General features: G+C 47.6%; 1 protein-coding gene across 1 annotated transcript in view; it reads left to right on the forward strand.

Annotated features, from left to right (window-relative positions):
* Nucleotides 1–695: 695 nt before the first annotated feature.
* Notch2 (notch receptor 2) overlaps nt 696–12,777 on the forward strand; it is a 144,331-nt gene continuing 132,249 nt past the window's right edge. Inside the window, exon 1 of the mRNA XM_076574653.1 lies at nt 696–990. Within this exon, the coding sequence (XP_076430768.1) occupies nt 918–990 (73 nt within the window). The 5' untranslated portion in view covers nt 696–917. The remainder of the gene's footprint in view (nt 991–12,777) is intronic.

The following is a 12,777-nucleotide window of genomic DNA, read 5'->3' on the forward strand; positions in this document are numbered from 1 at the left end:
CGTATATGAGGATGGTGTTTTCAACTGTTGTATGCACTTCACGTATAATTATGCATTATTCATCTGGTCCCCAAGGGTGGGGCATTTAGGTTGCTCTCAACTCTCAGGTATTGATAGGTTACAGAGCGTATACTTGGCTCTTCTTAACATTTTCTACACCTTTGACTCGCGTTTCGAGCTCCCGCTGTCATGATACCTGTCCCATGGAAGCCCCCCCCCCCAAATTCTCTTCGTGTAGCAAAGTGCCCTTTGCTACACGAAGTTCATTAAACGAACTAAAGACGGGTAGGTGGATGGACGGACAGACGAACGAACGAACGAGCCCTACAGAGCATCTCAAGGAATAATGTCCTCTTAAGTGGACTTTGGCGCCTTTGCCCCCCCCCGCCCTCCTTTGACAGCCCTGCCTCTGCTCTCCCTCATTCCTCTAACCAACCAAGGAGTGTGTAGGTGTACGGAGCATGAGGTCTGCCTCTCCCTACAAGTTCAGGATCCCGGCAAACACCAGCAGCGTTTGATGTTGGGCGCTTCAGCCACCCCCTGCTCGGAGCTCAGCCGGGCGGGCCGGGAGGGCCGACTGCCGTGTGCTGCTCGCGCAGATCCCTCCGCGCGCGGCCGGCCGGCGCTTCTTTCTGCGGGAAACCCCTGGGCGCGCGGCCGCGGCGGCGGGGGCGGAGCCTCGTGGTGGGAGGAGGCCGAGGCGGAAGGACACGCGAGCCGCCCTGCCGCACCGCGCCGCGCAGCCAGAAACTTTCAGCCAAACTTCGGGCGGCGGCCTGACTGCGCGGAGTGCCGGGGCGACGCAGCGGGAGCTCGGGGACTTGGCGAGCCGCGGGGACAGGGTAGCGCACGCGAGAGCGGGGCTCCTGGTCGGGACCCGCTCCCCATGCGGATCTGCGCGGGCGGCGGCCGCGAAGATGCCCTCTCTGCGTCCCGCCGCGTTGCGGGCGCTGCTGTGGCTCTGGCTGTGCGGCGCGGGCCCCGCGCGCGGTGAGTACCGGGCACCCGGGAGACCATCCCTCTGTCTCTGCGCTCCGCGGGCTGCGCCCGCTAAGCTGCCCGGTTCGGGCCTCGAATCTTGGCGTCGCGTAGCGTCTCCGGTTCCGCGTTTGCGGGGTCCCGGGCGAGCAGCGAGCGGCCCGAGGTGCTAGTGTGGCCGGGAGGGCGGCAAGGGCTTGCGGCGCGCCCGGCTTTTGACACCCGGATCGATCGGTCTGTCCCAGGGAGGAGTTGGGCGTGGGGCTCAGGTCTTGGAGAGGTGGAGGCAGCAGTGGGGGAACTGGTGTGGCAGCGTGCTGAGCCACATGATTGAAAATCTCAACTGCTGTTATTCTTTCCGAGGCGCGGAGCTCTTGCTGCGGTTCCAGTGTGCGTCCAGCCCCAGGAATGTGGTGTGACAATCCCCAACTCCTCCAACCTGGCAGCAGCTTGTTGCTCTTTTGGCACCGTTGGGGGTGGGGCAGGGGTAGGCGAGGAAAAGTGGAGACGTTGATCCAGAGTGCCTGCTTAGAAAGGCTGGTTATGTATGGTTGGATATTCCGTGCAGCCTCGCTAACACGGTGTGAGCCAGGAAAGGAAATCGAATCATACTTTACCTACCCCACCCACATCTTTAGATTTTTTTACATTTCTTTGGAATGTTGTATGGAAAGAACTTGGGCTTTGGAGCCTAGCTCTGTAATCCTGGATTCAAATCTACTGTATTAACTCACCAATAAAATGGGGATGAAATTACCCAGCTAATAGGATTAATTAAAAGAATGTATATTAAACCTGTAGCGCTTAAAAGATGTTCAGAAAGTCCTTTCAGCGTAGCGTGTTAGTCTTTCTGAATGAAGTCTGCGCTTCCAGTGGAGTTTACCTTGTACAACATGTCTGTTGAACTGGAAGGGGCCTCCCTTTGCTCAAGAAGAGTTAACTTTCAGAAAAAACACCCTGGTACATCTTTTCAGAGAAAGGGTGAGTTTCAGAAAAATACGGTCTTTGTTCATTGTAACAGGCAGCTGACATGCCAATCGCAGATGTTCTGAGCAGGACTTGATTATTTATCACCTGCAAACAGTGCTGGGTTGTTCAGCAACAACCAGATACTTTTTGGGAAGTTCAAGTGTCTTACATTGCTGGGTCCCTAGGTTTTCAGAAGCGAGCCGGGAGGCTTTGTGAGGATGAACAGTTTCTGAAACTTTTACTAAAAACTCACCAGTGGTGGCATTTTCGCCTTGCCCTTTTCTTTGAGTGAAGCTGTTGGCCCTAAGTGTAGAATTAGGGTCCAGAGGTGTATAATTAGTGTGATTTTTCTGAGGATTACAATCCTTGGTCCACCATGACTTGGGTTTTACTTAGTAAAATAGTAACTTTAGTCTTCATGACCTGTGTCTCTTCCCTTATGAAACAGGATTAAAAGCATAACTTTTTTTTTTTTTAAAAAATAGATTATTGCAGGGACTAATAAATAGGACTGTAAAGTGATTTGCAAACATGCATGCTAAGACTGATGACAGAAATGGGTGACACTGTGACATGGGCTTGCCTTCCTTTTGAGCCCCAGCGTGTTGGACTCATGTGGTCCCCCACTTCTGCTCCTGTGAGCCACTGCTGTTACTGATTATCTTTTCTGGGGCTCAGGTTGAGTGTGAGTCCAGTTGGCTCCAGCGACAGGATTTAGGCATTTTGAATTTTAGATGTTCTTTAGATGCTAAACTATTGTCATAGAAGAGATTAAAGAGCCCATCGTTGGCACCAATCTTAAATCTTCCCAGAGTCTAGCAGTGAATCTTCCCGATCTATTATGGTCTGTTTTGCCAAGGTACCAATTATAACTCTCCCTCCCTGACTTTTGGGTGCTCCCGTGTTTGGCTTGTGGCCAGTTGTTAATTTAATCATCACTGGTTCCTACAGCAAGGAACTGTCAGCTCATCTGTCTGATGGTCTGGACAGCTATCCTGGACCACCCCTTCTGGTTTTCTTTTTGCTCTTCTGTGGGTGTGACCCCCTGGTTTTACTGTCATCTAGATGTCTTCTCAGGTGAATCCCTACCATGAGCGTTTCCCCCTTTAGGGTGGAGATGAAATTTACCCCATAACTATTTCCCATTTTTCCCCCTTGAGGGGAGGGGAGGTGGATTGGTGGCAGGATCTCTTGTTTTATGATGTTAAAAAAAATACCGGTGTCTTGGTGGTGTCTTTCTTTCTGCCTTCTCTGTGGCTTTGTTATTGTTCAGAGAAGCAGCCTTGGCTCACCTGGGTTGTCACTGACCTCAGGACCTTGAAAGAATTTCTGAGTGCAGTGGGATATGCTTGGACGCCTGAGAGCAGCCTTACAATACATCTTAAAAATAGCACACCCACAGAAATTTTATTTTGCCCACAAAATTTGCATTCATCTGGTTCCCACTCTCTGCCATTCCTAGTGACCCTCCTCCATGCCCCTTCCATTGTGGTGGGACAGAGCTCCTTGTCCTGGCTGTAGCAGACCCACTGGAGTGGTTTTTACCCTCAGTGCCCTGGGATTCTGACACAGTAGATCTGAGAATCTGTAATCAAAAAAAAAAAAAAAAAAAAAAAATACAATTGATTTCTGGCATCGTGACCTGGTGGGGCAATCACGGATTAATTCCACTTTATCTGCCTTCAGGATGTATATGGGATCGTGCCTCCTAGATTTTAATAATTTCCACATTGAACCTAGTTTTAGCCAGCCATTCCAGCGATTAACCCTTCTGACTCTCAAGGAATTCAGAAATTCCTAGCATGAGAGCCGTAGACTGTATTTCATTCCTTCTTGGGCACAACTGCCTTTTTAAAAGGGCTTTATGTGTTTGGATGATATCACACTCTGCCCCTCTCTGTCACAGAGTCCTCTTCAAATATACATACTGTTTTTGAATTCCTTGTAGATTTTTCCAGAAATACATGCGCGCGCACACACACACACACACACACACACCCTCTCTAGGGCATGATTTGGATGAGAATGTATTCTTACGTTGTAGTTACAGTCCATATGTAACTGTTTCCTTTCTTCATAGCTCTGTCCCCTCTCCTGAACTTTCTAGATGCTTTCGCTCCTGTCTTCTCTTTCTTTCCAAATGGCTTGAGACCAAAAATTCCCTCCATCTTGCACCGTCCTCTGCACCATCCCCTGGATGTGTCCATTTTAGTCAGGCCACTAAGCTGGGAGCCAGAAGACCTAAAGGCTCCTCCAGGCCTGTTATTAATTGATGCGGTGACCTTGCAGGGGAGCCCCTGTTTTGGTCATCTACTCTCGTGGACTTTGTCACCGATCACAAGGCGGGTTACAGAGCTGTGACTATAATTCCTTTCTCCAGGGTTCACCCTCCTCCATACTGCTTGCATCTCCTGCACACATGAACTTACACACACAGAGATGCATCCCCAAGTACTTACTGTTAGCGTATGCTGGAGGGATCGCATTGTGCCCTTGCATTTGAGTCTCTGTTCTGATGCCCATACCCCTATCCTTTACCTGGCATGGTGCCTTGGCATCTCATTGGCACCTAGTAAAGACTTGCTCATTTGAACAAGTAACTTTCAGTCTCTTTTTTATTGTAGACCACTCTAGTCTTCCTGGATGGCTTTTAAATGGTATTTGCAAAAGTCTTTGGTTACCTTACATCTGGGGAAAAACCAAGATTTTCACTTTCCCAGATGTTCTATTTAGCCTTCCTTTTGACTGTGTGTGTGTGTGTGTGTGTGTGTGTGTGTGTGTGTGTGTGTGTGTTCTTTTCTGATCATTTCTGCTGTTGAAAAGGTTATTTTGAGTTTGGAATCTCACTTGGAGGCTGTGGCATCCACTCTTGCCTCAACCTCTCCTGGTCCCTGCATTGCGGCCACCAACCAGCACTCTGGTTGCTGTGGCTTTGTTCAGATTTACCCTACTATGGAAGCCATCCATTTGGGGGACAGCTTGGGTTCATTTTTGGAATAGTATATTTTCCTTTGAAGTTAGGTTTGTTTTGATAGTTTTGAGGCTTTTCATCCTAAACTTTTCGTACCATCTTAATAATATTGTACTTTTAGTGATATGTATGTATGTGTGTATATATATATATATGTATATATATATATATATATATGTATATATATATATATATATATATATATATATATATATATATATACAATCTATTTATGGAATGTCACTGCCAAACTGAATCAAACAAACAATAACAACAAAATAACCCACCCCTCAAAGGATAAGACACGATGAGTGAGTATTTGAGACAACCACGTGTTGTTGGTCTCTGACGCAGATCCTGCTGCTCGAGGGAGGTGCCCTGCCCCCCACACAATCCTTTTCTGTCCTATGGGACTTTGACAGCGTGTGCCCAGAGTGCAGATCCACTTGAGCAGAAGGTCTGGTTGGGCACTTGTGTCTTGCTTGGCTTCTCTGGGGCTTTTTGTGGGAGAGCAGCTGACGAGTCCGGTGTCTCCACACCTTCTCCCTTGAAGACTGAGTATCCGTTGGAAGATCATTGGGTCTACAGCTTACACTGTTTGCTGCCTTCTAAGCCAGGGCTAGCTTTGAACTCTTGGTCGTCCTGTGTCAGCCTCTGGAGGGCTGGGTTACAGTCTGTACCATCACGTCATACCTGGCATTGTGCTAAGCCCTGTTTTTACTTACGGGGTGGGTCAAGTTTTCCTCTTTGTTGTCTGTGCTGATGGGGATGTGAAAGCTCCCTGGTGTTTCTGTTTATCCTGTGTTGATCTGGTCTCTTCTGGCATCCTGGCAAAGGGGCAGCACGCTTGTGTCTGCTGTCAAGAGGTAGGGCGGTCATTCTTGGACCTCCTCTAATTCTTACTCAACAGGTTGCTGCCCTTTTTTGATTTCCACTCATTGCTATCATCTCTGGAATTTGTCCCTCACAGCCCTGAGCTCTGTATGGGTGACAGGGGGTCTAAAAGGGGTGGCTGTGTACCCTTCACTGACACTCACTTGTCCATAAAAGGAGTGGAACCTGTGAAAAACATGAGTAGGATCTTGTCGAGGATGGCCGTTCAGGTGAACTGCCTTAGCCCTATGCGTTCATACCTCCCTTCCAAGATAGACCTTTGGGGGAGGAAAGAATTTGTCCAGCAATCTCCCTGACCCCTCTTATGAAAACAACAAAACAAAAACCCCCATGATTGTCTTGGGTAGTCTGACTCCATGGGTCTAGAGTTACCACTGGGAATTTGTATGTTCAAGTCATTGTCGGACTAGGGCCTGGGAGATGGCTCAGTGGGTAGAGGCCCTGCTGTACAAGCAAAGGGACCTGAGTTTGGATCCCTAGCATTCACATACTAAGCAGCCTCGGTGATGTATATTTGTAATTCCAGAGCCGGGGTTGGGGGGGCAGAGACAGGAGGATCCTGGGAGTTCGCTGGCCAACCAGTCCGGCTGAAACAGTGAACTCCAGGTTTAGTGAGAGGTCCTTTCTCAATGAGTAAGGTAGATGAGGGTGGAGAGATGGGGCAGGGGTTGAGAGTGCTCTTCCACAGGACACAAGTTTGGTCCCCAGCACCTGTCAGGTGGCTCATGACTGCCTGTAACTCCAGCTCCAGGGGGACCTGATGCCATTTGCCAGGGGCACTGAGGCACACATGACCCACAGTCACACAAACATACCCATAAACATGCCTATATGTTCCTCAGTGATGGCCTGAAAGAGAAGGTAATACTCTGTTATCACTAAAAGGCTAATAAAGTTGCCTTGTTTTTTAAAAGCCAATCTGTGAAGTATCGTATGTCTTAGGGCTGATGTATGTATAACATATGTGTTAGATGGCGGTCTCCCCTCCTTTAGTGTTACTCAGATACCAGAATGCACAGGGGTTTCACAGTCAGTACTGCCTTTAGCCTGTGTGATTAATGCTTCCTTGGAGGATATCTGTTTGGTTAACCTGTGAACGCATAGCTGATGTCCCTCGAGGGACATCAGCGTAAAGAAAGACAAAGACACTCATTTCAGGCAGTCCTGTGTTTTTTTGAGAGAGAGTCTTATTCTGTAGCCCAGGTCGGCCTGGAACTCACTGTGTATTCCAGGCTGGCCTTGAACTTACAGTTCCTTGGGCTTCGTTTCCTAAGTGTTGGGTTAGAGGAACAAGCCACTGACCGGTCATTCTGCTGACAGTACTGATTTGGGGCAGGTTGGGATGTTCTGACACATGGAGGGAACAAGGAGAATAACGGAAGAATCAAAGCCCCTTGAACAGAACATTCTGCAAGAAGGGCCAGGATTGTTCTTTTCCCATGGCACTTCACGTTACCTCCCGCCTTTGATGGAAAGAAGGAAGCGGCTTTGGGAGTAGAAGGTTGTCCTTTGGCTCTGATAGATCAGGCTGCACACTGTTCCTGGCACTGGAGGCCGGCTTGCTGTCAACCGCCCCTTCCCTTCCTTCCCCTTTTGAAGGGATTATTACCTGTGTGGCATTGACCGTCGTGGCCTTCAAAGGAAGAGTGAGGAAACACAGAGGGGCTTTGAGAGCTCGAGTGAGCAAGGCAGTGATTGTGTCCATTTTCAATCACTGTGTTTGGCCGCCGTCGTCCAAGAACTCAGAGTTACTGCTCAGTTGCCAACAACCTGTAGAAGGAACTGACTTGAGACCAGAAACTGCCCTAGGCAGGCCTCCAGGGAGCTGGACTCCCGTGCACTGCAAGAGGGACCCAGGCCCTCATCGCCTGGCCGGAAGACCGAAGGGATCATCAGTTCAGCCGTTGTAATCGGCCTGCAGTTCTAGGGGACCGGGGGACGGTTGTCTACAGTTCTCTGAAGACTGTGGGCTCTAAGATGGGTGCTCTGTTAGAGTTTGGGGTGTGTCGTCGGGCTTAATTTGTGTTTCCCTTGGCACCCTGGAGCAAGCAGTGCAGGGGATTTTGTCTTCAGGTGTGTGGCAACGGCATCCAGAGTGGAAGTTAGGGTCGTCCCCCCAGGTCTGACACCATCGTGGGGATAAGACAGATGGGTACGTGATAGTATGAAAGCCATCCAGCCATTTACCCGCCCTCCCTGAAAGCAGGTTTTTTTGCAGTCGGGGTGACAGAGAGCAGTGGGGTGGGGGGGTACACCCCAGGACCTGATATTTAACTAGAGAACAGCAGCCCCAGCTCCCCCCGCCCCAGGGGGTTGAGGGGGAGGCGACTCTGCTATTTTGTACCGTCTGCTAGCTGCCTTTCTGTGTTGTAAGATAGGGGAAAAAAAGTGGGGAGAAGACAAAGACCCTCTTGTCTGGTGGGGGGTGTGGATATAAAACTGGCACATGTTGTGGTGGCTGCTAGTGGGTTTGCGGTGAGAAAGCCCTGTGTCCTCAGCCTGGCATGGCAGGCTTGCCACGGGACACATGAGGGTGGAAACTGTCTCCCATGGAAGAAGATCCAGTTCTCGGTGGCAGTGGCTGAAAGAGCTTCTCATCACAGGGAGTGTGTGGTGTGGACACACCCCGAGTCGCCGCCGCTGCAGGTGGCATTGATTAATCACGCTGACATGGCCCTCACCCTGTTTTACTTGTCTTGGCGAAACCCTGTTCTTCCAGCTCCGCAAACCCTCCTGTGGTGGCAGGAGAGACTGAACGAGGTCTTGGTCGTTGCAGGTGGTGGTCTCACTGGCCTCTGGCCTCCGGAACTGTGGAGCGGTGACCTCGGCTGAGTGGATGCCTTTGGTCTTTCAGCCAGGCACGGAGGGCTGGGGGGGCCCATCTTCCAGTGGATTGAAGTACTGTTAGTTCCCTGGAGACCTGTCTAGAGAGGCTTCTGGTCTCAAAGTCAGTTCCTTCCACAGGTTGTTGGCAACCGAGCAGTAACTCTGGGTTCTTTGAATATATCAGACGCACATCATGCCAGGATGGACTGGTTGCCACACAAAGACAGGTTGGGTGTGTGGTGTTGCAGAACCTGTTTCTGGGGTAAGAGTAACTCTCCCACTCACGCCGTGTTCGTTCACATGAAGAAAGTATGTGTGTTTTGTGAGGTAAGGAAAACACGCCGAGCAGATCTTGATGGGAGTCAGATATTAAGGAGATATTGTCTCCTTAATAATACGTCTTCGTTTAACAAATAGCACCCCCTTTAAATACAGTTTTGCTTGCCAGATAAGGTGTTGAACACACAGCTGTGGTTGTCTTCTCAAGCATAAGGCCTTTTTCAGAGGCAGGTGTATCTTTAGATTGTGTGGTTTTGCTTCCTTTCATTCTGTGTCCTCCTCCTCCTCCTCCCCTTTCTCTCTGTGAGAAGATTCGGGATAGCGTTTCGGTCACAAGCATTTCCAGGGTCTCCCTAGCAGGAGAATTCTTGACTGGTGGCAGACTTGGTGTCCCCTTATTGAATGTTCTGTACTTGGGAGGTGTTGATGGGTTAACTCCTCCAAGGGGATGGTGCTGCGGGGAGCCTTGGGTTTTTCTCTGCTCTCAGATACATTTGTTTGGAAAATGCCAAATCTCATTGAGGTTTCAGGACATGCTGTCTTGCTTATTAATTTTTATATATTTTTCTTTGCAATGAACAATGGCTGTTCATTCGCTGGCTCTTCTTTAAGTGGGACACATGAAAGAGATTTACTTTCTTGCAACATTTAAAACACTTCCAAATCTTTATGAAGATTTGAAGGAAAAAGACCATATTGTATGCCCAACCCAAGTTTTGGTCATCATGTTTCTATTTAAAGCAAGCAGCAGTTGAGTATGCTGTTGCTTACCAAATCCCAACACTCTGGAGGCCGAGGCAGAAGAGCCGCCATGAGGACAGGGTAGCATGGGCCACATAGGAAGACCCCATCTCACTCCCTGTCCTCCCAAATAAAGCGAGTAACCACTTCAAGTCCTTCCTTGGGACACACTTCCTAACTAGTGAGGAAAATGGTTGTAACTAAAAACAAACATTGTAACAGTTCCACTCAGGTAGGTTTACATAGCAACAGAATTATTCCTTATGTTTACACATAATTAACTCATATTTATACTGTGTTGATTTTCCCTGGCACCTTTACAAGATTTTGTGTGTATATGTGATTTTAAAAGTAGTCACATCGAGAACTCTTTAGGTATGTTTGAGCAATCAGAAAAATGCCGTCATCACAGCCTTTTTTTGGCATGCATACATGTATTTTGTTACCCTTAGATTTCAAAAGCTACTATGCATTTAAAAGTTACTATACTATACATTTTCAGAGATATATGCATTCACTATACAAGCAGTTTCCTGTTTAAAGTGTTTTCATAAATTTGATTCTGGTGATTAAATAATACTCTAAAGAATAGGTTCATGTGCTTTGACATCCCTCTTTTGGCTGCAAATTTGGTTGGGTCCAACCTCTCCTCTCCTATCCCATGTACAGATAAGAGTCATCTGCATGCAGGAGGAGGCTCTTTGGGAATCTTATATCTAAGAGAGTGGCATCTAAAAAGTAAGGGAGGAGGTCTTTAAACAATGGGGACATGAACACATCCAGGAATCCCATCATTCTCAGCTAAACTTGTGGTTAACATTTTGATGGCTTACAGGTGCTTTTCTCATATTCAATGTCTATTATAAAACTTGGATTGGGATTTTCACATACATATAGTTTTATCATCTCCTGTACCAATAAAATTAATGTGAACATTTCCCCCATGTTTCTATGTCTCCTTTAAGAATATGGCTTCAAAGGCTACATGCTGTCCTGTCTTAAGGGTCTACTATCCTTCATTTTTGTGGAAATCCATCCTTAGTTTCTAGGTAGCATAATTATCAAGAATGCTGTGATGAACATTCTTGAAGGGACTGGAGAGATGGCTTGGGGTTAAGAGTGCTGGCTGCTCTTCCAGAGGACCTGGGTTCAATTCCCAGCGCCTAACATCAGGTGGTTCACAACCACCTGTAGCTCTAGTCCCAAGGGGTCCAGTACCTTCTTCTGACCTCTGGGGGCCCAGCATACACATGCTGTATAGATGTACATGGAGGTACAACACGCGTGCACATAAAAAACAAATCGTAGAAAGCAGCCATTTGTCTTCTACTGGAATCCCGAAGTTTTTAAGACACACTGCTATGTTGATTTTCATAGAGTTTGACCCAGTTATACTTGCCTCAGCAGAATATGAAGCTGCCAGTGTTCCCAGCCATTGCCAATACTCGGTTTCATTAAATAACTCTTTATTACCTGGTAAATGTGAATCCTGCCTCATCTCTTGTTGGAGTAATATAATTTTAAAAAGCATCTTGGTGAACATTTATAATGCCTTTTTTTTTTCCCTTTCTGTTTGTTAGTTTACCCAACTGTGTCTTTTACCCATGAATGTTTCAATATGTCTGATCTGAAAAAGTTCTTTAAGTATTAAGGGTGTTCATCCTTCAGTATGCCTATCAATTTACCCCACATAAGGGCTGGGATGCAGTGGAGTGGGGCCCATGCTTAGCATGCGTGGGGCCCTGGCTTCAATGGCCAGCACCACAGTAGACCCGCAGATCCAAACCTCTCTTTCTGCTCCTCCGAATGCAACGTAAGACCCAGCTAAGAAGCAAAGCAAACAAAAAAGTACACAGTATCAAATCTGGTGTAAGTTATTTTCCTTTGATAAGTTTTTTTTTTTTTTGTTTTTGTTTTTTTTTTTCATTTTTGTGATTCTAAAGGTCTTGATCAACTTTCTTACTGTGTAGTCCAGGCTGGACTGGAATTCAGAGATCCTCTTTGGCTCTGCGGGGATTAAAGGTGTGTTTGTGGTTTTGGCCAATTCTAAAAATATGTACATGAAGTAGTATTTTATAGCCACTTTTGTTTTGTTTTGTGTTTTTGTTTTTTCGAGACAGGGTTTCTTTGTGTAACAGCCTTAGCTGTCCTGGAACTTGCTTTGTAGACCAGACTGGCCTCACAGGATCCGCCTGCCTCTGTGTCCACCGCACCCCCCCCCCACTCCCCCAGTGCTGGGATTAAAGGCCTGTTCCACTACACCTGGCTTCTATAACTACTTTAAAGTTCATTTTGGTGGTGGTGTTTAGTTCTGATTTTTGAAACAGTTTTGTGCAGCTAGGCTGACCTCAAACTCACTAGGTAGTGGAGGCTAGTTTTGAACTCTGGATCCTCCTGCCACCGTCTCCTTAGAGGTGGATTTATAAACATGGATTACCATTGCCTGGTTGGTGTTTTAAAATGAGGATCTGACTTTATCATATAATAACATGTTGCTAATTATATGCACCAAGGAAACATACATTTCCTGTAATACGTTATGAAAAAAAGATCTTGGAGGAAAATGGTATGTTACTCTACTACTGTGCTGTCTCTCCTGCTATCCAAAAATTTGAAGCAAGCCGGGCGGTGGTGGCGCACGCCTTTATAAAATCCCAGCACTCGGGAGGCAGAGCCAGGCGGATCTCTGTGAGTTCGAGGCCAGCCTGGTCTCCAAAGCGAGTTCCAAGAAAGGCGCAAAGCTACACAGAGAAACCCTGCCTCGAAAAACCAAAAAAAAAAAAAAAAAAAAAAAAAAATTGAAGCATATAATGCTCTGAACTAGCATCCTGTCTGCCACTCACTGCTAATCCTGACACTTTGACCTAACTGGTAAGCCTGGACAGTGGTCAGGGCAGTTAGTTCAGCCAGACAACAGGATGACTAAGGTTCCCTCCCCTCTCCCCTCAGCAAATTGATTAGTTGTGGGCCGGAATTGACTGAAGCAACCTGTTGTTTTGGCTCCCTGCGGACGCCACCTGTTTCTTCCATCCCTCCCTCCAGCCTCCCACTGCCCCGGTGCCTGAGCTGTGTGCGCAGCGGGGAAGCCATCAGTGTTGTCGCTGAAGAATGTTGCAATA

Source organism: Peromyscus maniculatus, chromosome 6 (genome assembly GCF_049852395.1).
Source record: "Peromyscus maniculatus bairdii isolate BWxNUB_F1_BW_parent chromosome 6, HU_Pman_BW_mat_3.1, whole genome shotgun sequence".
Classification (NCBI taxonomy): Eukaryota; Metazoa; Chordata; class Mammalia; order Rodentia; family Cricetidae; genus Peromyscus; species Peromyscus maniculatus.